The sequence below is a fragment of the Schistosoma haematobium genome, chromosome 2 (genome assembly GCF_000699445.3).
Source record: "Schistosoma haematobium chromosome 2, whole genome shotgun sequence".
NCBI classification, from domain to species: Eukaryota; Metazoa; Platyhelminthes; class Trematoda; order Strigeidida; family Schistosomatidae; genus Schistosoma; species Schistosoma haematobium.
This window is the reverse complement of record NC_067197.1, coordinates 18,468,189-18,495,479: the sequence shown is the minus strand read 5'-3', so window position 1 is coordinate 18,495,479 and position 27,291 is coordinate 18,468,189. Positions and strand designations below refer to the sequence as shown.

The 27,291-nt window shown below is 34.8% G+C and overlaps 1 protein-coding gene across 1 annotated transcript; it reads right to left on the bottom strand.

Moving 5' to 3' along the window:
• Window positions 1–858: 858 nt before the first annotated feature.
• MS3_00010776 (uncharacterized protein) lies at window positions 859–24,764 on the bottom strand (the record flags this gene model as incomplete). The annotated part of the gene is made up of 12 exons (XM_051219178.1): window positions 859–1,261; window positions 2,547–2,646; window positions 5,423–5,658; window positions 6,726–6,921; window positions 11,917–11,999; window positions 13,470–13,576; window positions 16,361–16,468; window positions 17,649–17,940; window positions 19,400–19,522; window positions 19,570–19,738; window positions 21,779–21,857; window positions 24,638–24,764. 12 exons carry the CDS (start codon window positions 24,762–24,764, stop codon window positions 1,172–1,174), a joined length of 1,710 nt encoding a protein of 569 aa, XP_051067702.1. The 3' UTR covers window positions 859–1,171.
• Window positions 24,765–27,291: the final 2,527 nt, after the last annotated feature.

Genomic DNA, 27,291 nt, shown 5'->3' with positions numbered 1-27,291 from the left:
TTCTCCTACGATATTAGCCTATCTTATGTTTGTGGTATGTTTGAATACTGCCTTAACCTAACCACGCTGCACACCTTGTTGGGATGCACTGCCTCTACTAGTTCCATGTTACAAGTAAATTAAACAGTTAAAGCTTCTATATTGTGGGTTAGATATTCATTTAGTATATCACAAAGTTAACTCATGGCATAAATTATAAGATTCCGGCCAGATGACATGCGGTTTTGAGATGGTAAGGAAAAATAGCTTATCAAGGAATATGAAAAAGAGTTTAGGGTTGTAAAATCTATGAATAAGCCTACAAGTGAGAAAGGATAAACATTCCAATGCTAATAAATTTAGGATATTAAAACTTAAAACTGGTAGAAGGACCACACAGCAGTATAGGTTTATTATAATCGGCTATAGTTAGTCAGGGTCCACAGATTTCATGAGTTATTTGTGAATTGAGAAGGAATACGGAACTTCGTGGAAGAAAATGTTGCAACTTTAAACATTAAGGAAACTTCGCATGTGAATGTGAGGGTTAGTATGACAAGACGGGACCGACTATATTTAGTGAGAGAAAGATCATGTGTTCTATCATTTGGTTATTCATGTATAAATGGCACTATACTCATGATCGGTTAATACTTTCTTAAGATAAGTTTGGACGTTTATTGTATGTTTATATGGTTATTTTACATGTACTAGTACTGGCAAGGTTTACATTCTCATTCCACCGTTTTATAATCATACTATTTTTGCTAAAGGGACTCAGTTATTGGACATCATCGTGTATAATTTTTAAGACTACAAAAAGTAATTATATGTATACTTGAAAAGTGGATAGGTCTTGACAACAAGAACAATAAACTATGAATGCCATATATATATGTAATTTAATGAACTATATGTCTTATCTGATAAGCCAAAATTCTAATAGAAAATAACACCATTAGCGCGAATTTCGTAGGGATATTATCTTGGCTATTACATAGAAAATGAAAACCGTTTTTTGATTGTAAAATTCCAGAGTACAACAACAAACAATTTGAGTTTAAATCTTTAGAAGAATAATGATTACGTTCTAACGAATAAGTAAAAAATAAAACAATTCCATTTAAAGTAAAATTATGCACAGGAGAATTATAAAGTTATAAGTTTGATACAAGTGAAATAAACGTGGATATTATTTGTGTGAATCAACAGAAAAATCCTCACATTCACTATCACTAAAATCTTCTATAGGTGTTTCAAGTGATGGCATTATATCGATTATCTGAATTTTAAAGAATAATAAAATAGATTACCGTAAAGAACTGAATTTCAGGTAAATGGGTTTAGAAAAAGGTGATTTTATCTGTGAATTACTAAAATTAGTTCAAGAAATAACAATTGATTTATGAGCACCTAATCGGGCTAATCTAATTTCAATACATTCACGTATGTACCATGGTCTTATTTCTTACTCGAGTGCTGATCCAGTGGTGATCGTTAGAGTAGTAGTTGACTAGTGATATTTAGCACATTATCTTAAGTAGACCACTGTTTACCTCATTTTGAAATCTACTGAAATAACAATAAAACTATTTTGAAGAAACCGTTTGAACTTTTGAATATAAGATATAAACATGAAGAAGCTTTTCAGCTCTCAGATAAATCATTTCTCCATAGTCTACTCTACAGATACTATCTGTAAATATTGAAGGATTTCTGCAACACTATCATAATATCTAAATTAACCTTATTTTGAAAATTTATTTCGAAGTGAGACTGGGACCTGGCTAGTATTCTATCTAACATTATGACAGTATTCAACTGTGTCCGTGAGTCGAAGTGCTCATTTAATAACTAAGTTACTATCAGTGTATTTAGAAAGACAGGGATAAAAGGAAAAGAGCTTACTCAGTGAATATTATAGAGTTATGAATTACCTTAAATGAAAGATTCATTTTTCTCTAATGTCTGCATGTTATGTAGTGTTTACACGACTTTCATTAATGTAATTCAGTGTACTTTTAAGTGCAAAGTCATCAGTTGTCCAAGTAGTAAAACCCAAGTTCATTCCTAAGGCAGTATTCAGCTTTTGTTGAATGAATTATTCGAATTACCAAAATCACCACCCTACCTTAGTGAGTCCGGCTACAAGTAAATAACCGTCAAATAAAATTACGTCACTCAGCTACGGGCACTACGCCTTTCAATGCAGTCTTTTATTGATCAAGAGGTGAAAAAAATGTATACAACAAAAAATAATTATTCATAGATAATGTTGCTTAATACACTGTAAATTATTACACAATAATTACAGATTGGATTTCATTTGGTGCATTCGTACAGCTAACAAATTTTCTGGAACCAGTTCTGACTTATCTAAACTTAGTTATTTTAATTTTATTGGATCATTTAGAAGCTTTAGCATGAATAATTTTCAAAAAAAACAGTGATAAAACTATCATTCATTCTCACATTTCCTCAAAAGGAAGTGAATTAACTGATAAAATTCCCCAAATAAAGTAAAGAAAAATAACTACATCTCAGTTTGTCAAAGTATACTAACAAACCTGTTCAGGTCTAAGCCATGATATAAATTGAAGAAGAAGCCAGTGTAAAATAGCGGAAAAACATGTTATTTTCCCAGTAAGTGGACCAAGTTGGTACAATCTGAATTAAAAGGAAGTAAACCAGAACATAACAAATGGTAAACACATAAATGCACAAATGTAAAGCATCTTACATTTGATTCCAACAATTTAGATAACATAGTACCAAAATTAGTTCAAAGTTTGGTAAATCCTGAAAAATAATTGAGATAATGTCTGTGAAAACTGCTTAAACCTAAAAAATTTAGACAAGTAATGGATTCTAATACAATATGCCACCGAAAACACTATGTGCCAAACGAGTGAAGTGAATATACTCTGAAGAAATAATGGGGAAAAGGGTAGTATAATCAAGTGAATAAACAACAATAGTATTTAATAAGAAATTTAATCCAAATAAAAATATAACTAACAAAAACTTTTTTCAGTCAAGGAAAATCATTTTATCAGTATAGGGTTGTGGAGAAGCCGTGACCAGTGGAGTTCAGCCATGTCAGGTGTGAGGCAGTTACCCACTAAAACAATGGAGAATGGTCACGCGATGTCGTGGATTGGTTGAAGTTAAACATTAACACCGTTGGATGCCGGCTTAGTTGTTTAGACTTTAAGCGTTCGCACGCGAGGCCCAGTGTTTTGGGTTCGAGTACCGCGTGCTGAGTCGTGGGTGTGCAGTGCAGAGGAACACCATACTAGAAAGAAACAGCCGCCTAATGCCTTCAGGTTCTGAATGGTGGAAAAACTGATAGGTTCATGATCTCAATTAAGATCATTTTAATTTTATGAAGAGCGAAAAAGAAACTACAGTACGATCATTATTAGCTTCTAGTCTGAACAATATAACTTCTTAAACCTCTGAGTCGCCGTGTCATCGATTTTCGCACCTAGTTCTAGCGTTGGTAAATAACGCAAGAAGGACAGGTTGCTTGTGTAACATTCGTGAGACATGTCTAAGCCACTGAAGTCAGTGTTTTGAAGTGGTGATAATAAGTGAATCATCATCATTAGGTTTGAACACACATTTGTGAACTCCAACATTACTCACATGGTGTTGCCACCGGAGACAGACGATCGAACACATAGTCCCCTAACATCCTCAACTTGGAAGGACCATGTTTTCCAAACGCATAAAAAATATGTCGCCGTCACACCTAAGTTATAGAGTAATCGAAGGTGAAAATGCAGGTTATGGAAGAATCATTATGGTTATTCTTTTGCACGAATTACCAATTTTTATGACTATCTTAGTGATCTATTTCAAAATGACAGTACATGTCGAAGTTATGGATTTTGTAATGAGCTAATTTAATAAAATTAGAATATCAGATAATTCCAAGTTATCATACACAAGAATCAAATTATTTACGGAAGAACAGTTGATATTTACAAACATTAGCTTTAGTTATATGAAGTGAAACGTGTAAATTAAAACATTTAAGATAGAAACTATAGACGAATGAGTAAAAGGCTTTTTGATACCTAGACAGAACCATAATTCCTACGATCCACTTTTTGTACAAGGAATACATTTTTATTATCTTGAAATGTGCTTATTTGTACTTTTTAACAGGTGGACTGGCTAAATCCTCTTTCCATTGCTGATTTATAAATAGAATTTAAGTCAGTGTGTTTGTATGATAAAACTGTTTTTTTTTTAATTCTTCGCACAGGAATAACTGAATGCTCCAGAACGAAATAGTAACACATGTGACCAAGTTGGTACAGATACAACAATCTGATATCTTTAGTCATATCTTTTAATAGTCGTCCATTTACCTTCTGAAGATTAACGTCATTTGAGTCAGTCAGTCAGTCAGCTACAACGTAGGACCAGGCACATATGTGCATCGGTCCAGGTTGCCATACCGCATCAGCACAAAAAGATGAACACCGGATTCATAGCAGTGGTTAGGTCAAAGGTAGCAATATATAAGAGAAAGATTGCATATAGAGATATAGTACAAGAAGAAAGAATTGGTTCGTAGAAAGAAAGATATGAAGCGATTTTAATCTCTTAGTTTGAGGGAAGACAGGGAGTGTATACACCGACGCCATTGGGATCGATTCTGAGCCATTTCACCAAGAGTCTCCAACCATCGGTTACGAAAGTCACGCGGACCCCAACCAAGTAGTCTGCATCTACCAACATGGCTCAGACTAGAAGTTAGTGACTTCAAGCACTGATGCCACGTTTTGGTTTGGCCGCCCCTAACTTTCTTCCAACCATTTCCAATACCGTATAGCATTGCACGTCGTGGTAATCGGTGTTCAGGCATACGTAACACGTGGCCCAACCATCTCAGTCGATGAAGATTCATAACCTCATCAATTGATTTACCATCATTCCCTAATACCCTGAGTCTAACCTCACTATTACTTACCCGGTGATCCCAGCAGACGCCAGCAATATTTCTAAGGCATCTGTGGTCATTTGAGTGAAAGAAATCAAAGTTTACTTGAACTATTTAATTTCTATACAGTGATTAATTTTCAGGCTTTATAACACTAATTAGTTGAGAAACTACGGTACAATAAAATGATTGTCAAAACAAACTACAATCTACTGAGAAACAGAAGAAAACTATATTACTTTCTTTTGGACATACTATCCATGCTACTAATTAAACATCCTTATTCATATTATTCACGCCAGATGAAACGAAGTTATTAATAAATGTATGTTGGAAAATGTAGTCTGATAATGAGATCTAGATTAAAAATATCTCACGGATGAAAATCCCTCTATTGAGAGCTATATTTACTTTTGTTCTGAAGGCTGAAGATTACAATCAATTAAGTTATATCACAGAAACACTTGGAAATTCAGTTTATATTCTTACCTTGAGATTCTGTCGTGTAGTGAAACAGGTGGTTTAGACATAGCAGCAGAATAGACTTTTTCCGTACGTTTAGCAACTAGAGGCCAACAATACATACTACGAATCCATTTATGCATATGCCAACAATGATCATTAAGTGAATTACAATTACATTCCGTACCATCAAAGTGTGTAGATGGATCGGCGACCAATGAAAATCGACAAAGAGGATTCGGAGGTGATGTACATATGTTCACCTTTTGTAAAATGAGTAGGTAAATAACATTTTTAAAAAGGACTGATGTTTATGTATACGAATATAGCACTTAGTTTTTATTGATGTTGATTAAGAGCTAGCAATGGAATCTAGAATGAGCATTTATCTCACTTGAGTCTTGCGGTTGAATGTAGTACCTGAGTTCCAGTAATGAATTCCAAAATGAAACTTGAACCCAGTATTTTTCGTCTTACATGCCAGTCTATTTTCCACTGAGTTAGTGAATCCAGATAATTTTAAAAGGGAAATAGGAAACCTTGCAAGTAACACTAAGCTGTTATTGTATAATGTATATGTATGTATACACAACAGAACCCTGAAGAGCCAAGTTTTGATGTGATATTTCGGCAACAAAGATTATTCCGGTTCACCGAATCCCAGCTTCAGGATTTTTCGTTTTAGTATACTTAGGACCAATAAAGAACTTTTTAAGTACTTTAAAGGAGCCGAGATTATTTTATTTACAGTATTGAACAACTTTTTTTAAAAACTTCCCTGTTTACCACTAATTTTCCTCACCGATTTCATTTTAAAATTTTAGTTAGGTTCGTCGGATAAAACAAGCCATAGTATGAATTTTAAAAAGCGAATGAATACATGAAATATTTTGTATCAAGGGTGGTTATCTTTTCACTCGTAGATTAAACAGTTCTCTTTTAACATGATTAACAGAAATATTCAAAAAAGACAAATTAACAATCAGAAACATTAACTATGGATAATAAAATGGTGAATATACAGTTGTAAGTGTTCAGGAAGAACTAAAATACAACTTTTGTATGATAACTATGAGGTAGATGGGAAATAGGATGTAACCTATAGTTTAGTGACTGATAGTTGTAAAACTAGTCAGCGCGTTCACTTAAATCATATGCCCAGAAGAAATCAGTTACTTTCAAGTATATATAAAGTCGTCTCCCAATGAAGGTTAAAAATCTCAAACAGGTTTTAGTTGATATATGATGAATATCGAACATGTTTAATGGACAAAAAACCCGTTTTATTTATAAGGAAAACAATTAGTTTTCATACATGCATAAAAATTACCTTGTCTGAGGTTAAATTATCCATAGCTTCTTGTTCATGAGTTGTAAGTTTCGAATCCTTGCGTTGCCGCCGAACTTGAATAATAGAATCTGCAACAATAGTTGCTAATTCTGAAGCGTTTGCTGGTGCAAGTCTAATAAAATGCTCGGGTAAAACTTCCGGAAGTCCCCCAACAGCTGTACTGATAACCATTAAGCTGAAGAAAAATTTTCAATACAATTACTGAACACACAGATTAGCTGAATAAATTATGGCATATCTTACAAGAAAATCTACAATTAATCAATCGTACACATTTGAGTTCTAAGTTATATGAAAAGTCCAAATTTTAAAATAAATTAAATCGAAATAGATATTTACCAATATGACATTGATAAGTGAATAAACCTATACCAGTTGGGGGAAGCAGTGATACAGCGTCTTCTCGTAATCTCCTCCTCACTGGAAGCTTGTCTGTTCTCTTCCACAGCAGACCGTTGCTGATGATATTCAGTCATCGAATATGGAGTATTTTGCATGCACAATTGTTCACAAGGACCCACACCATTTTGATGATAGTTGTAGTTGATCTCCAAGTTTCAGCTCCGTACACTAAAACTGTTCTGACGTCCGTGTTGAAGATTCTGAATTTGATATTGGTTGACAGTTGTCTTGAGTTCCATATGTTCTTCAACTGTAGGGATGCCATCCTTCCTCTGATAATCCTTACATTCACACCTGCATCACATCCGCCTTGTTCATCAATGATGCTGCCCAAATACTTGAAAGTGTACACCTCTTCCACAGTCTCTCCATCAAGTGTGATTTGGCTAAGGCTCTCTGTGTTGTATCTGAGGATGTTGCTTCTTCCCTTGTCTATGCTTAGGCCTAGTGATCCAGAGACTGCTGCTACACTAGTTGCCTTCACCTGCATTTGTTCGTGTGTATGCGATAGAAGGGCCAGGTCACCTGTCAAGTCAAAATCATCTAGTTACATCCAAGTTGTCCATCGTATTCTGTGATCCCCCTCAGGTGTGGAAGTCTTTATGACCCAGTCAACCACCAGAGGGAACAGAAAAGAAGAGAGTAATCAGTCTCGTCTGACTCCAGTCCTCACTTGAAATGGGTCTGTCATCTGTCCTCCATGCACGACTTCCCACTGTATTCCGCAGTATGAATTCCGTATGATGTTGATGATCTTCTTAGATACAACAGTGTCGAAGGAGATTCCGTAAAGTTCTCCTATCCACACTGTCAATCGCTTTCTCATAGTCAAGGAATTTGATGTATAGTGACGAGTTCCATTCAATTGATTGTTCATCAATGATCCATAGTTTGGCGATCTGGCCTGTGTTCCACCGATCATTAGAGAATCCAGTCTGTTAATCTGTAAGCTGTGCGTCTATTGAGTCTTTCATCCGGCTCAGCAACACTCTATTGAAAACTTTTCCTGCTACCGATAGTAGTGTGATGCCTCTGTAGCTCTCACATTTGTTTAGATATCTTTTATGGTATCTTGATGAAATATCCTTCTTTCCGGTTCATCGTTGGCACTTGTTCTTCCTCTCAAATATTCCTGAATAGAGCGTGAAGCATGTTTGCAATTGCCTCTATGTCTGACTACAGTCCTTCAGCTAATATGTCATCAGGTCCTGTTGCTTTCCCACTCTTAATTTGTCTGTTGGTCAAGCGGATTTCTTCAATCGTAGGTGGAGTGATAGCTATGGGAAGGCCTGTGTGTGCTGCTTTGGTAGAACAATGAAGACTGTTTAATTATAGAGAAAATATATCCATGATTACAAAGGTAATATCCAATGAGGATAGTTCCTTATTAACAATTATATGTAGTATTAAGGGTTATCGAGTTTTTCTTTGTTAGGATATTCGGAAAAATATACCAATAATTATCATGTTAAGTCTAATGATGTCCTTGGACATGAAATGGACACTCCCTATTGGTCAGTATTTATTTCACTTGTTAAATATTGTACAAATTTTGTTTTCTATTTTATGGTACGATGTGGTCTGCTTGATTGGTATATAAACAGAGTATGTCTGAAATATAATGATTCATAACTCAGAAGCTGAGACTTGTGTTCTGGACTCAACTGGCTGGGCTAGACAGCGAAGCAGGGCCAATCATGAATTTAGGTCGTCCTTGCGTGTTTTACGTGCCATTGATCCGATCGATAATATACGCTTCGCTCATAATCTGCAGTCATAAGACACAACATTCTTAAGAATGTCCGATTCAGATATACGCTACGAAAACACAGGTATTTGAAAACAAACTTCCTGATTATATGAATGACGTCATTTAAAATATCGTACAAAACTGCTATATAATTAAATTACATACCGAATACAAACTAGCCATTAGTTCAAGGTACCTACACTTGAGTTTAAGCCACAATTATAGCATAATCGATAAAGGTACTCTCCATTCGATCCTTCCATCAAATTGAGTGACGCATATTAGAATCTGTGGCCTCATGAGTGAAACGTTAACTTTAAATCTATCACAAAGATTCCGTTTCACAAAAATATGTGAGAAAAACTTTAAATTACAACCACTTATGCGTATAATAATTATCTATGAGCCAAAGGCTTCCAAAAAGCGAAATATAGACCATGGATAGTTATTCATTGTCTTAACGTTGAGCGGATTCCAAATTTTTGTCATAATAACTACAATCAAAACGTAAATAAAAATAATATATTTATAATAGCCCAATGAGTAGAAAATCAGATTTTCTGACGTTTCGTGACTTAGTGTAAGCCACTTCTTCAGAGAACAAATAACCAAATTAAAATTAGTCCAAGTTTAAATAGTACAACGGAACAATGCAAGAATAATATTGGATCAATCAAAAACAGGTCTGAACAAGTTGATGTCATGTCATTTCTGTCAAGGTGATTCATAAGTGATATGTATGTAAATTTGTGTGTGTATGTATGTGTGCATGGTTTAAGAATGAAAACTTGTGTGACCTTTATGGTAGGAAAGGATAGTTTAAATTTGTAATATGATAGTGTGAAATTGTAAATACGATCAAACTGAATGGTTAGGATAGATGGTCCAAGTAGGATGTATGGTAAGGCCTTCTTTTCTATTGAGAGAAGTAGGATTAAGCATTATATGGAACGCCTCAGCTACCTTCCTTTCTGTTATGACCTTGATGTCTGGCTTTTCTATCACGCGACTTATCGACCAGTCAGAATACGACTTATACAATTTTCGCACTATGCCAGCCAATGACGTTCAACCGGTATGAGCAGTCTAGCGTCCTGATTGGTCCTATGCCTTCCTAGCCCTTCCACTTGAGTCCAGAACACAATACCAGCTTCTGTAATATGAATCGAATCGAATCAGATCGAATCGGTTATTTCAGACATACTCGGTTTATATATCAATCAGACAGACCAGAACGTACCATAAAATAGAAAATAACATGTGTACACAAATAAGCCAAAAAATGGCTGTGAACGAGGGGGACAGTAATTAATAGACTGAGCATAGCTTAAGAATCGTAAATCGTACAATAATAAAATATAGGTCAAAATAAAGCTTATAATAAGAGGAATATAAATATACATAATCTAATTATTCAATAGTTTTACAGTAAGAATATTTATAGAATATTAGTCCATTAATAGTCCTTGGGAGTTACCTGTAATTTAATCTTCACTGGGTTATAACACTTTCTTTGTAGTTGGAAAAGCCTTTTTGCAATATTTTGATATTTTTAAGATCGATTTGGTGGTTGTTGAAAATGGCATGAACTGCTATTGCCGATTTAATTTGAAGTTGGTTCAATTCTACAGGATTGTTAGGAAGTTTCTTTCTGTACCTAATATGTTCTTTGGCTCTAGTCAAGATTTCGCGGCATCACAATCGCTACAACCTAATTTGTAGACGCAGTTCTGTGTGGACATGAAAGGGATTTTTTCTTTCAGGCGAACTAAAGTATTACGTAGTGTGTTCGTTGTTTTGTAATATACTTTAATTCTGTGATGTTTTAAGATTCTTTGGATTTCTTCTGTTGTGCCATGACGGTATGGTAGAACTGCAGTACCAATCCATGGCATTTCATTCGAATCATTATTATAACGTAATAAACTGTTTTGTTTTAATATGCTTCTAATAATCTTCATAGGAAAATTATTAAATTGTAAGATGCTAATTATATTCATTTGTTCTTTTTGTTTGTCTTCCTCTGATGTGATGGATTTCTTTTTACTAAGCAATCCAAGAATGGTAGCTCGCCATGTACATTTTCATTGGTGAATTCACCAAATGGAAGTCTAAACCTATCCATTTACCGAAAACCGACGCACTCAAATCGTTATATTGACTTTCATTCAGCACATCCTTTCAGTGCTAAGATCTCGCTAGCCTTAAATCTTTTTAGAAGAGCTAACAAGATCATCACATCAGAGGAAGACAAACAAAAAGAACAAATGAATATAATTAGCATCTTACAATTTAATAATTTTCCTATGAAGATTATTAGAAGCATATTAAAACAAAAAATTGTATAAGTCGTATTCTGACTGGTCGATAAGTCGCGTGATAGAAAAGCCAGACATCAAGGTCATAACAGAAAGGAAGGTAGCTGAGGCGTTCCATATAATGCTTAATCCTACTTCTCTCAATAGAAAAGAAGGCCTTACCATACATCCTACTTGGACCATCTATCCTAACCATTCAGTCTGATCGTATTTACAATTTCACACTATCATATTACAAATTTAAACTCTATCCTTTCTTACCATAAAGGTCACACAAGTTTTCATTCTTAAACAATGCACACATACATACACACACAAATTTACATACATATCACTTATGAATCACCTTGACAGAAATGACATGACATCAACTTGTTCAGACCTGTTTTTGATTGATCCAATATTATTCTTGCATTGTTCCGTTGTACTATTTAAACTTGGACTAATTTTAATTTGGTTATTTGTTCTCTGAAGAAGTGGCTTACACTAAGTCACGAAACGTCAGAAAATCTGATTTTCTACTCATTGGGATATTACAAATATATTATTTTATTTATAACAATCAACCCAATGCTCAATTTATTCGAAATTATCAAGTCAAACCTTGGAAATGATACCTTCAATCAAAACGGTTGTAAGTAATAAAGTTACAATTATTTTAATTCCTCCTCGACAGTGAACATAGTTTTAGACTACTTACCCACATGAAACTGCTTCAAGAATTGCTATACAAAACGCTTCAGTAAGAGAAGTATTTAGAAAGATATCACCTTGTATTAAAAGCTGAAAAACGAGAAAAATCCAAGAAAGAAGTTCAAAGTTAAGACAGTACTGTAATGAGTTTAGTATTTTCTTTGCGCAAATACGTATATTTTGTTTTATTTATTTCAACACATATATATTGGTACAAGGAGGCACCAAATACATATGCGCCACATAAATCTCATTTGATATGTGTGAGGGCCGGGATACTACTGCCCGGGTGCCCAAACCGAAGCATATATATATATATAAATATATATATATATATATATATATATATATATATATATATATATATATCACTCTAATCCTTATGCAATCTCGGTTATCAAATGTGATTACAAGTAAAAACAAATTTGAAACAGGAAAATTTATGGAAATAAATCCACATTTGAGGTGACCCAGAAGTTCGAACAGGCTGAAGGTACCTAGATGATTTTGTCATTGTCATGACTATCCCTTCTAAATTCTATTAGGGCTGTACACGATACACAAGAATTGAAGGGTATGGAAGAAATAAAATAAAAAGCTGAATATCAACCATATTTAGCTAAGTTGTGATTTATATGAGTCGAACTTATTCAAGATGGGGAAAACAGGAAGTAAGATTATTTAGCTGACGTTTCTGGAAGTAGTCACATTTAAAACAAGTCAGACTGACGTAAGTAAATAAGGAAGACAAACTACAATGCAACATAGATAACCGCCGGTTAAAAGTACTGACTAACTTCAATAAGTGGTTAGACGGCAAAATGTTACAAAGTCTGAGGTTTATCTTAGAAATGAACTAACTACGTGATCATAAAAGATTTCCAGTTTTCATTAGCTTTAGTTTTAGATTGTTGTGATACTGTTAAATATTGAACTGGGCTGCTAGTAATAACAGAGATACAGTATTGAAGCTCACTTAAGCAAACAAACAATATCAATTTACAAGCCAAAAATGTCTACAGTTACAATATTTTAGAAAACAAGATACCTTCGATTCATCAAGTGTTCTAGTCAACATTTATCATTCTAATGTCTTCGGAAATGTTAAAATCATTGGGAATTACAGTGGCTCTTACTACAATAGGCTGGATTGGAATGGTTAAATTTCGAACACAAATCGGAGCATATGGTATCATAAAGGTAACACACAAAGTTTGGATTTTGCTTGCTTGCGAAATGTGTACTAATAAACAAAACGTTTAAATGGTTTCACAATCGCGAAATCCTCTCTTCTTTTTTCCCGTTATCAAAGTAACAACAACGGGTCAACAGTCTTATTTTCTGATTCGCGCTAGTTAATAAAAGTGAATAATATATTCAACTGGGACAAACATTTAATAGAATTGCTTAGTAAGATCATTCTTGATGTACGAATACAAAATATTCGTTTTTAACTATATAGGTCTCTGTCTCTCTAGAATATAAAACTTACATAATTAAATGTATTGAACCACAAGAACACAAACCACGAAAAATAAACGTTGCTATGTAACAACTCACAGGCCGAACTTCATGAGGTTGTAAACCTCCTAACAATTTTACACGTGAATGTAATTGATACTGTTCGCGTATCTCTTCTAGTTCAAGTCTTTTAGGTCCATCACCACCTAAAATCATAGAATGTAAATAGATTAACGTATAATGTGGCACACATATGCGTTGTCTGAGTTGGGTGGTTTAATCGGTACGCTCTTATTGTCTTTCGACACAATGCTATCGGGATAAACTTCAGTAGAATGATATGATCAGTGTCAACAAGAACCGATCAAATTCAAGTGTTAACTATTAAACAAATATTGTTGTGACCCAAGATCTGACTCCGATTTAAACGAACGAATGAATATAAATCTTCCAATGAATTCCGTATATTACACCTGGGCTAACCCCGTTTCAGCGATGGCAGTAATAACAAGCCGAATACGAATTGAGTGAGATGAATTTATCTCATCCACTTGTTTGCTAAGACATATCAAAACGAGAAGCTGGAAAACGAAGTGAAACGGAGTAGGTACGATTCAACAAAGCGCGACTCAATATTTATAGTCAGGAAAATAAGCTAAAGATATGATGAATAAAGTAGGCGATACACACACCTACATAAAAGCAATCAGAGTTATAAGCAAATAATTGAAAAGGTCAGATAATGTGTGGATAATGTCTCGAGAAGAATAAATTATATGGTCTTTGCAAAAGCTAGAATAACCTACGTAGGCATAACATAGTACTAGACGCTTTAATATGGACAGAAATTCAAAGAGCTCATTTCTATTTGAATTCTGTGCTAACAATGTTATCAAAATACAAAGAGAGCTTCATGATTAAACTTCCCTGTTCAGAGAATATGAATCCATCAAAATAATTTCACACCTATGCTAATCCATGTACTGTTTTAAACAAGGCCAATAACTACATACATAAATTTGTGATTTTACCATTTATTAAGGATTGGATCTTCTGAACAAGAAAAGTAAAGAGACTGGCTTCATTCTCATAAACATCATTTGCTCAACACATGGATATATATCGGACCGTAAGTATGAGGATCTTAGCGCAAAAGAATGAGACTTAAAATATCGGTTTGCCTGGTTAGATACACTATGTGAAATTCAGGTTTAATAATCATTAAAAAAGTGGATATCCATCAAGCGGGTAAAACAGTAAGTTTTGATGTCAATGTAAAAGATATTAGGAGACTAAAGACTACAATTTTGGGTCATATACAGTAATGTTTGAAGCTGTTCAATCACATGATCACTAAGGGTGGATGTACAGAATTATTTTGCATCAAAAAATACACACCCAATGCAACTATTCCTCATTTCATGGCTCCATAACATAAACTGACTGTTTCTATGCTAGTGTCATAAAGTCCCAATGTTAGCAAATAGCAACACCTGAGACAGTATGCAGAATGTGTCAAAATCAAACGATTTGGAGTTGTTGGATAAGTTTATTTATAAGAAAGGATAATCGCCATCTTAAAAAAATTAGTCAGCAGATGCCAATATTATTCGAATGGTAATCTTAGAAAGGCGAGTAATGATGCAGCGACAGAGATTTCAAAGCACAGGGATCCACAGAATGCCATCAGTCTGGTTGAAAAATGTCTTGAGGTTGTAAGCCAAATCAGATGCTTCAAAAATCTGACTGCTGATCAAGCTTGTCATGAAATTAATGAAAATAGTTGGGACAGACATATGCAACTTTAGCTATCCAAAAACCAATCTCTTCTGTCACAATACCATTGGTGCAAAAACTGTTAGCGGGACATAGACTTGATTAAAGCATGCTCAATGCACGATTACTTTGGTACATGCTGATTAGCTAATTCTTAGCCAATCAGCACTAGTCGATACTAGGAGAATACTCTAGAAATCTTCTCATGTAAAAACTATAAATATACTAACGTTTTTCTTATTGTGCTTCTTACTTCCATCCAACCTTGTTATTTGGAATACAATCTCTTTCCTGTCTAACCGTGTTCTGATTTGGGGACTTGTCGAGTGAATTGGTGTCCGAGAATACTAGCAATATGAATAGCTGGCTTATAACCGTAAGAGAGAAATATAACAAAAAACATCAAAGGTTTGTTACTAAGTAACAAAGTAAACTAGTTCCCTTGACCACCTTGCACACGACCATTGAAATATATTAATGAAAAGCTATATAATTATGAACACTGATTTAAACTACCTAAATATAATTTAGGTAGCGTGTATGTAATCGAAAAATAAAAATACCACATTACAGATATTGAGGTCTTTCTACATAAAATATGTCCGTATTATTAACACGTACCACCTTCGGCACTGTTCCTAAAATATCATAAATGGTAGTGTTAGCGAGGGACGGAGAAGTCGGGCAACGCTACCTGACCCTAGTGATGGTTTGGAACAACAAATAATGACAGTTACAAAACCTGATTACACATTATTCAAATTTGCATAGGACCTCAAAGATAGAGATGTACAAGAGGTATGTTTGTCCACACGAAATAATATTTTACAGAAGTTAAACTTTATTTTTCAGATGGTCGGCACAAGATTAAAAAAATCTCGTTAGACGCACCTGGTACTATAATTTCGGTACAGCTACTGACTTTAACAATCATTCCCCTAATATATAATGGTCTTGAACAAACAGATTATTCCCAATATTTAGTTTCAGTTTCATCACCATTGATCACATTTAGGAATCAGTAGGAATTCGGGAAATATTAATGGCTACATCGGAAAAGATTTCCTAATATTAAATATGAGCGAGCTGTTTTGATCAGAAAAATCCTAAATCATTATATATTCTTATTTACCATAAATCAGTTTAAATTTTCTAAGTCGAATGAATAAGAAGGATATTATGAAAAGCGTTTAAAAAGCAAGTAACATACCTACCTATAAGAAATCTTAATTCCGGAAACAGAGAACATAATGACGGGATGATGGCAACCAATAAATCAAGACCTTTTCGGTAAACTAAGCGAGAAACCACAACAATAGTAACTGGAAAAAAAGTCAATTAGAAAAAAAGATTACATTAAGTGCATACTTTGGATTTGAATAAACTTCATCACAAAGACTTCTGAAGGAACTATTATTGGTAGGAAAACCGTGATAACAAATTATTTCAGTCCATTTTTCATTCAGGGTTTACCATCCACTTCCACCATCTTTATCTTTGTCACATACACTCTTTTAGAGATGGTGCTTTCTCCTAAATTTATAGTGATTGGTCTCTAACCATGCGGTTCATTTATCGACTCACAATGTGCAGATGACATAGTTCTGTATAAGCATGCCGAAAAAGTGCAGTCTTATGGTTCCTTTGACAAAGTCCAATTATGGTTCGTCTGAGTTTCTAAATTCGAAATAATGTTTTAGGTATGGTCTGAGTTATCCCTCTAGATTAATCATACGGAGTGAATTAGTTGATTTTGTTGACCACTTGACTTTTCTCATCAGCTTTGGTGGTGTTATGTCACAACAAGAATAATGAATAGTAACTTTTGCGATCTATTGATGGACCAATACTAAACGTATATTTCAATTGTATAATTATTAAGTAACTAAACTATGCATATTCATATTCCTTTTATTATAAGCTTTATTTTGACCCATAAACTATTATTATACGTTTTACCATTTTTGAGTTATACCCAGTATATTAATTACTACCTCCCTCATTCACAGCCACATCTGGCTAATTCTTGTACAAATGTTATTTCATATTTTATTGGTACTTTGTGATCTGTTCGATTGGTATATGAACTCAGTATGTTTGAAATATAATGATGTATATCGCAGAGGCTGAGACTTGTGTTCTGGACTTAAGTGGCTGGGCTAGGCAGGAAGCAGGGCCAATCAGGACTCTAGGCTGCTCGCACGTGTTTTACGCGTCCTTGATCCGATCGACAATTCTCTGCTTCTGATTGGCGGCTTTGGGTTATAACAGGTGGTTTGATGCCTGACAAAATCTTAGCATGGATCCAGAGAGCTCGATAACTTTTTCTAATTTGTGTCAACCTTTGGCGTAATCGAGATATGTGTTTACAAACAAAGAATGGATATAATGAGCAAAAGTTTGCTATGGTTGTGAAACTTGAACTTTAAAAGTAGGAGGACTCAAGTAGCATTCAAATGTAAAAAAGTAAACTTCATCAAAGTATCTAAACAAATTACTAACTGTAATTAGGATCACGACAAGACGGGTCAGGAATAAACGCAGAGGCATCCACTGCATTAGGAATTACAAAAACTCGATCAGCATCATATTTAGCTCGAAGAACTACATTTTCTTTGGTAGTATGTGAAACACAGATCACTTGGTCTACAGCTGTAAATACACCTTCCATTACTTTATTCATAATTATTGCTGACAAATCTGAAAAACCGAAAAGTGAGTGCTCTGTATGAACAGTTCGACAGCCAAGGCTCTGTGCGTGAATTGCAGCTTCACAGGCTAAAGGAGAAAATATCTATAACGAGGAAGAAAATTAATAAAGGTATTACACATTTTAACCACATATATGCATTCTAAGATGAGGTTGCAAACTTCGTGTTTTGTAAATGTTTCGTCAACCGATGGAAGAAGATGCATATACTGTGTAATTGGGACGTACAATCCCATAAGACGTTGTTACACCTTAAGTCAAAGCTTTTAGATTACAGTTTGCTAGGGTTGTTACACATCAAAAAGTATAATTAGGTTGCGACTTGGTATCGCTGACTTGGATATTATGATTACGTCAAGAGTGTTAAATAAATAATCAATAGGTCTTTGTTACTTCAGGGGACAGTGACTTTAAATGATAAACAGGTTGTAAGACTATATTTTATATGATAATTCCAAACATCTAGGCTTCTATAGAGCATCTCGACATCCAACAGACTATGTGGTCAGTCCAACAAGTACGCAAAGTGGGCTACCCAGATTATGAACAAGGCTGAAAAAACGACCAATCGTACTGAGGGTATATAATTTACATAGATTGATAAAACAAATCGCATGAATCTGCACGATGTTACCTTTACTCTTGTCGTTTAACCCTTGAGAACCAACACATAAGACAACAATCTTGTGATAAGCTAGAAAAGAGGTCAAACGCTGTGGGTATTACGGAAGACATTGCTAATGCATTAGCTTTGTATAATAAAACACAATGGATATGCCCTAATCACTCACCCATTTACAACTATTCCTTAACTCTAAGCCTCTTTTGTTGTGATTATCTGACGACTACGGACAACTATTCAATATAGAATAAAGCAATGTAAATATTCTGTAATAAAAGAATATGACCATCTTATCATCTGTGACACATTTACATAGTTAATCCCTTAATACAGAATGATTTTAACTATTAGATATTTAAATTCACTTGGCATTGTTTAGATGAATCTTCTCATTGATGTTTAGGACTGTAATTTACCAATCTCTTATTGGCATGTGTGTATACTGTGCATATTGCCAAATTCACAAGCATTATAAGCAAAAACGAAACGCGTGTCCTGGATTGCAGTCCTAAACAGCAATGGGAAGATTCAAGTAAACAATAACAAGTTAAACTTCACCCATTGCACAGGCAATTAGCTATCAGGACTCAGTAGCTAAGTGGATAACGCGATGGCGTGTGAAGCGAACGGTAATGGGTTCGAGTCTCAGAGATGTAGATACATCCAGCTGACCTGTCTCAAATAGAACGATACGCACATCCTGGATTTCACTGCTAGCTACTACCCATCTTTGCTTCATATTTATATTATAACTACGAATATATCTATAAAAGGCTAGAATACATATGCTTCATATGTTGCTGTCCATAAACGTGTTTGTCCAACACCCGACAGATATTAAAAACAAGAGGTCAGCCTATTTAAAAGATTAGCTAACATGATAAAACTTAACAAAATATTTTCAATTTGCTATAAACATACTGAATGTCCATGTACAATATCAATCTGTTCACGTATTACTATTTCACGAATTATTGGTAATGTGCCCAGAACTGTGATGAAAATTGACTGTTTATAAAACGGTTGAATTGGAATATAATAAACCTAAAACAAAATTTTTAATTAAACAAAACCAAATTACAACCACATACTTTAAGTCCACGTGGCAAATATCTTACACCTTGACGTTGATCACCTTCAGAACCATAAGAGTGAGTGATTATAATAACTCGATGACCACGTCGAATAAGGCATTGAGATAAAGCAAAAATATGACTTTCTACACCGCCAACATTCGGGTAACAAAAATCTGATACCATGCTAAAATAAAAAATCGAATTCTAACATAATCATGAATAATTAAGCATGATCTATGAGCAAAATGATTTTTATTGTTGAAAATAATGAGCGGTGTTTTAGTGGCTAAAAGGTACTTAACTGTTAACCATCGATTTGCAGGTTCGAACCCGAGTCCACCTAATTTTGAGCTGATTAGTGTTATTAGCCGTCAGGCATGAAAAAACTTGCTTGTTTCACTTTTTTAATGATAAATTTCGCGAAAATGTGATCCCATTAAAATCTACTATAAACGAAGGATATAAACCGATGCAAAACATTATAAAAGATATATGCATCATATTAACATTGGGAATGAAAACGTAGTGACATTTGATGTAAAATCAGATGAGAAAACAGCCTTGAAAAAGAATATCTAAATAATCATGACGATAAATTCAAGCTGACATATTTTGAAATGTAAATCCTAACACATTTATGAGACATTAAGACCACTTTTTTCCTCAGTGAAATGACTCTCAATACATAGACGTAAGAATTACAGCTTTATTCTTATCTAAGTTAAATTGTTCGCAGAACTTCGAACGTCAGTGTTACAAAGGATTTCCACATGATCGCACTTCAAATGAATGCAAGAAGTTTTTAATGGTTACACAACCAAAGTACAAATTTGTGAAAACAGTTAATCACGAATAATTTATACGATTTACAGTTACATTAGAAATGGTGGAATGAACCTTTTCGTCCTGTTCTGAAATCCTGCTTATCAAGTCTCAACTGTGTTGAAAAGGTATGCGAAAGGTCTGGGTTAGATTGAGAGTGGAACCGTGGATGCTGACTGTTAAAGAGTTACGAACCAGGACGAAACAACAGTCCTAAGTCCTCCTTCCAGGTTTTCATTAGTTCTTTAGTTGATATCACATAGTGATCAAAGCTATCCCTGAATAATTTTATGATGATTTGATTATTCGACCCATAATAATTTATATTGGCTCCAATTGGTTGAATTCATTGGATGTTGGTAGTTGACTATCATCCTTTTGCGTATCAATTTATAAATCTTATACGTATTTGTATGAAGAAAATAACATCAGCAGCTACACAGTTAACTTAATAATTAGATCATTTCTGATCCCGATAGATCGCATATAGCTCATTCCTGCACATTTATCGTAGTCCGTCTTCAGAAATTACCAGTATGAGGGTTCGTGGAGATTGTCATGTTATTGAAATCACGATCTAAATCAAGTTAGACAACTAATGAAAACCAGGAAACACTGGATAGTTGTCTCACCTTAGTGTCGAAACCCTCAATAGTGTGCATCCACGACCCCACCATATGAGGTCGAACCCAGGACCTTCGAGTCTCGCGACGGGAGCTTAACCTTTTGACTGTTGGTTTAGATAATTAAATTCAATAAATTTACGATATTGCGCGAGCATCTTCAATTGTTTTCGGTGACTGCCGCACACTCAAGACGGTTGAATTCCGCTGGTCACGGTTTCTTACTAGAACTCTGAAAATCGCATATCATTACTACAGAAAAAGACAGGTTAAAGGCTGATGTTTTAGTTAATGTAGTGAAAATCAAAACACGAGGACAGTAAAAAAAATATACAAATTATTAGGTTTTAAGGAATAATGACCATTTAACATGGTAAATTAGTTATAATTGTTGATTAGTTAGTTTTATGAAATTGTAAAATACTAACTTATTGACAAATAATGTATATTACCACCCAGTCTAATTAATTCAAATTCGATTATTGATCAGTACATGTAAAACATATTTAAAAAACCCAATGTATTCGGGCATGGATTTTAGCTTATTTTCGATGCATAATAAATATTCATCTGTTATCTTTGTTTCCTTCCTTGTCACAATTCCTCAGCATATGTTCCAAACAAGCAGTTAATATCAGTTAGGAACGATGTTCACCTATTTTTTCTCAATTAAAAAAAGACTATCAAGAAATATCTCGATTATAAAATGCTAAGCCAACAATGACTTCCAACGTAATAAGTAGTAACGTGAAGAGCGAATTGACAAAAAAGGAACTTACGCGATGTTGAATCTTCCTTTCTTTTGTGGTGAGTTGAGATAGTCATAATTCATCTGATAAAAGTTGTAAATATACGCCTCTGAAAAATGGAAATTAAAAAATGCATTATCAATTGTTACACAAGTAAAACTGCAACTCATTAACACCATAAGAGTATACAGTAAAGTGTAACACATAAGTGCGAGATTCGCTCTTGGAAAATATTTTTTAGATAAATGTAGGCTTCACCAGTAGATACCAACAAATACACTTCTACTGGCTATCATTTAGTGTTTAGTGATACTTTTATGACATATTATTACTTCTTAACTGTCACTAGCGAAATGTGACTCGATAATTTCAAATAAACTGAACACCGGATGGATTGCTTTTTAATTACACCAAGTGTTTTACGTTTTTTCTTTGCAATCACGTCAATTAATTTCGGTCATTTATTTATTCTCTGAAGACGCAGATTATGTTAAGCCGCAGAAAGTCAGAAACTCATTTTTCTACTCATTACGACACTACAAATGTATTATTGTTGACCATAAATAAATGTTTGCAGAGTATGGCAAATCGACTATATTTCGTTGTCTCATATTTAGCAGCGTCCAATTTAACTAGCTAGGTAGTTTAAAACAAACTTAAAATAATTGGAAATTCACAAGCAAAATGCTAACCAAAGAACACTAAACTATTAAGAAAACAAAATTGTATTGTGATTGATTTATATATTTTTGGGAGAAAAGATTTGTCTGTATGTGGTAACCTCGTTAAATGATTCCTCAGAGTCTGACAGACTGCTTCAGCTTGTGTACATTAACATCGTATGACCGCCACCAACATTAAAACCTCTATACACACATTTACAACCATTGATCATCCCATTAAATGTGCTATTGTGTGTTCTATTACCAACGCCTATGTATAAACTGTTTTCTTCATTTTTCAGACTGCTTGATTTTTATTCTCGACGTCCCTTTTACACTGACTATTGATTCCGGAACTAAGTTTCAATGAGTATTATTTGGCAAGTTTACCTGCCTTTTTGCAATTTATTATATCAGCCGGACGGTGACCACCCAAAAGCAAGTTGTTTAGTAATGAGACTGCTACCAACTGAAAATCTCTCTCGTAGCCCAGACGGAAACTGTATATTTCTAATACAGTTGAATGAAACCACCTACATGGGACACCGATCACTGACCCGGTATATTTGGGTTTTTAATCAATGCATATACCCCAGTGACGATCTTCCTTAACCACCATATGTAACGGAGAGGCCTCTGGTATGCTAAGTTGGCGCCTAGTCGGATAACTATGCCCGAATTCTCTTTCGGCATCAGCGAGTCTATCCGGCGGCAGACCCTCGTTAAAAAGTGATAAAAACATAAATACACCAACAGTCAATATATAAACGAATTATGAATAGTTATGACTAGGAGTTACTTGCATGTTCAAAAAATGTGTTGAAAAAGCTCAAAAATACACAAATTTATGATCACAAAGTGTCATTTTCAAATATAACACTATATATATATATATATATATATATATATATATATATATATATATATATATATATATATATATAGAGAGAGAGAGAGAGAGAGAGAAAAAAATCGAGACGCCAAACTGCAAAAGCGTGGCAACGGGATTAGTTGTGGCTAGTCAAGTAGTAGATGTGGTTGAGATCAGAGTGAAGTGAGAGGTAGTGCATTGTGAATGATAGTCGAGAAACAAAGCGTGTGAACAACATTACAATTTAAATGGAAATGTTGTACTCTCACTTATGAGAAATGTACAGGTCGGATGGAATTTAAAGAAATGGAAACACTGGAAATTGAATTACATATTAAATCTTCCCTACCTATATGTACAATGCACTAAAATAATAATAGGTCCTAAATCTTAAGGTCTTAAAATCATAGTATCCAAACATGAAAGAAACAATTCGCTATGAGGAAGTCGGCAATTTACAGTCGTTAATTTATAATTGACTTACAGAGTAAGATGTCAAATCAATACGCGCGAGATAATTCCCAACACTTTTAAAAGTTCAAATGTTCACGATTTTTACAAAAATCAGAAGAGCTCTACAGTTACCGGTACACAGAAGCCATATTAATCTACAAATATGTCACTAGCTCCATACACATGTAAGGACACTTCTTGTAATCCCATAGGATAACAGATAAAAGTATATATCCACTTTCAAAAATAAGAGTAAGTTACGAATGCACAATCTGACCTGCAATTTGGTTCTTAACTTCCATAAAATCTGAATAGCTTGCTCCCACTTAAAATCTAACTATAATTAATAATACAGACCTTAGTGACAGCATGATATTGAGTTTTTGCATAGGCGTACATGATTTTCAGGATTGTCATGTAATAATACTTATACCTAACCTCTACTACTACCGATAGTTACTATTACTATGGGATTTGTCTTTAAAAAATTAAGTGGTAAAGTGGTGTTGCGACCTGAACTGATATATGACATATTTAGTGTTCTACATGAGTGACTGGAGGCTGTTATGCTTGTCAACATTTTTTTCAGGACTACCTGAGTATGTACTTATGCCTAAGTTGTAATTCGTCCCATTTGTGACAACACTGTGGAGGAAAATACGCAGTATGGTGCCGTGAAAAATTTTTTCAAGACTGCTTTACTGCAGCTCCGTGAAATTATTAGTTTGTATCCGGATACATAATTAAATTTAGTCCCATAAGAAACGTTTCTGGCAAAATCTAAGATCAACCAATATTTGAACAGAAAAACAGTCTACGATGCTTTTTATTGACAATATAATTGTCAACCCACTGCAAAAAAAATTAAAACCAAATTACGATCACTACAACTTCACAACTCACTACACGCTCGGTACCTTTGACCTTCAGACAAAATGTTGGTCTTTTTGGAGGCCGTTACGTGAAGAAAGACATAAGTGAAATCATTACTGTTGATACGCTTAACTTGAAATGGGTTGAGATATTTCATTTTGTCAACAAGAGAACAAGGTACTGTCTGAGAAAACGATTCGTCATTTTTATGCCATCCTGTCACAACCCATCGCTTAGGTTCTACGCAAATCTGAAGTCTCCACTGGCAATTATGAAGAGCAAACTGATTTCCACTAGTTGAAAAACACTGCAGATATTGGTTTCAGTTTCAGATTCAGTTCGGAAGAGACAGGAAGTTGAGCGGTCTCTGTTAGTCATGGTGGTCTAGATCATTATTTGAGAGCTCTAATTTGATCCAAATTTCTTTTGAAAGTGTGAATAGATTGATCTTCAAACTAGTGTTGAGGTAATGAATTTCACTCGTTGATAAGTTGATTGAAAGTACATAGTCAACCGACAAGTAATTTGTCCTAGTAAATTCTCTGATTTGAAAGACAAAAACAGTGAGTGCATATACCACCACGTTCACCACAGTACACACATCCTTAGTGAGAACTAAGCTAGAGAACTGCGTTCAGGCTGCAAGCCCCTGTTTAAAAGGTGACTCGGACATACTAGAAAAAGTACAGAGGGCAGCTACCCGTGCAATTCCAGAACTCCGGGGTTTATCATACAAAGAGCGGCTTGAAAAACTGGACCTTTTTACTCTTTCCTATCGCAGACTAAGGGAGATGTAATTCTGATGTACAGAATACTAGGAAATGATTTCGGACCTAACTTATTCTCTCTCTTTTTTCGCACTAGATCGGGACACCTCAGAGGACATAGCAGGCGAGTAGAAAATCCAAGAATGAACAAAATACAGGTTTTCACACCGAGTTATTAATACTTGGAGCCTACTGCCTAAAGCAGTGGTGTCCGCATCTTCAATTGACTCTTTCAAGAGAAGACTAGAGACTCACAGAAGCATACTAGAAAAGGAATAACATAGGGTTCTAAAACCTTTGGCGGCTATTGCATGGAAGTATGCAGTAGTTTTAATGCTTGGCTAACGATGAATCCTAAGTGATTGTGTGTGTGGACAACAGGTAGCTCAATGTTATTCATCATGTATGTACCCGCACCTCAGTTACCAATATGCATCACAATGCACTTGGAGGTATTTATCGGCAACTGTCAAGTTTAAGACCATTCAGATAATTTCTCCAAGTCATTTTGAAGCTCTACGCTATCACCCCTACATTTTATCGCTATCCATATCTTGGCATAATCATTACATAACAATCTGAAATCGTCGTGGCACAAATAGATAAATTGGCGTATACATTTATAATTCTTCATTTGCTTGGGTCGATGTGTGTGCCAACATATTCATTTTTATGGAAAACCTTGTCTTGCCTACAAGTTGTCTCAAGAGATGAGACAAAAAATTAATATCTCATATGGGATTGTCGTGATTCTAGAATAATACTTAATCCTCAACACCAACCATCCATCGAGCTGAACTGTTTCTGCGTTAAACAACAGAGCAGTGAGCATCGAGAGATCCATGTAAAATAGTGGTTAAAGTGCTGATGCAGGTACATTGTTGAAAATACATGCCTCAGCCAAGTAGGCATGGTTACTGCAGCCTTCATCTTTGTACTAAATATACTACTCGGTCAATAGGCTTTAATCTATCTTTAAAGTGTTGTTGCAACTACCTCTGACTGCCACGATGGGGCACGTTACCAGAAATAATGACGCGACATTACGTGACGATTGTGTATAGCGAGGAATGTCAGACTTCGCTCATCAGTAATAAGGCTAGGAAGTCTATCAACCTATATTATTACTTGCAGTTTGTAATAATGTGGAGGTCTAATCTCGTTTTGAATATATCAACAGAAGGTGCTGATATTACGTGTTCCGGTAGGGCATTTCAGTAATTCATTACTCGGTGCGAGAAACGAAACTCCAGACTTAAACGACTTGATCTCGGCTTTTGAACTTTCTTCAAATGTCCTCTCAAATTATCAGTCCTAGACGAAAGTAAAAGACATGTTAATACCAAGGTCATCGTTTAGTATATGATAAGCCAATATTAGATCACCCCATATTCTACGGTAAGATAGCGGGAATAAGTTAAAGTGTTTCAGTCTGTCTTCATAGGATAGGCCAGATAGACCTTTAACCATCTTAGTCCATCGTCGTTGGACTCTTTCCAGCATACCTGCTCCATACTTGAAACAGGGACTCGCTGCTTGAATCCCGTATTCTAAATGTGGTTGCATGAAAGTCGGGTATAATAATTTAAAAATGTCGTCATCTAAATACTGGAAAGACCAACGAATAGACCATAATACCTTGTAGATTTTCGCAGCAGCAACCTTACATTGAGTAGTGGTTTTGAAATCACTGCTTTAATATGACTCCTGAATCTTTATATTCTGTTTTAGTAGCACGTGTCCACATATTGTATAGTGATACGATTTATCATAGTTATTTAATTGCATCACCACACTCTTGTTGGATTCTACTTCTGGTGACCACCTGTCCATCCATGCCACCAATGAGCTAAGATCATCCTGTAATACTACTCTATTTGACATACTGTGTATGGGTCCCCGAATCTTTATGTCATG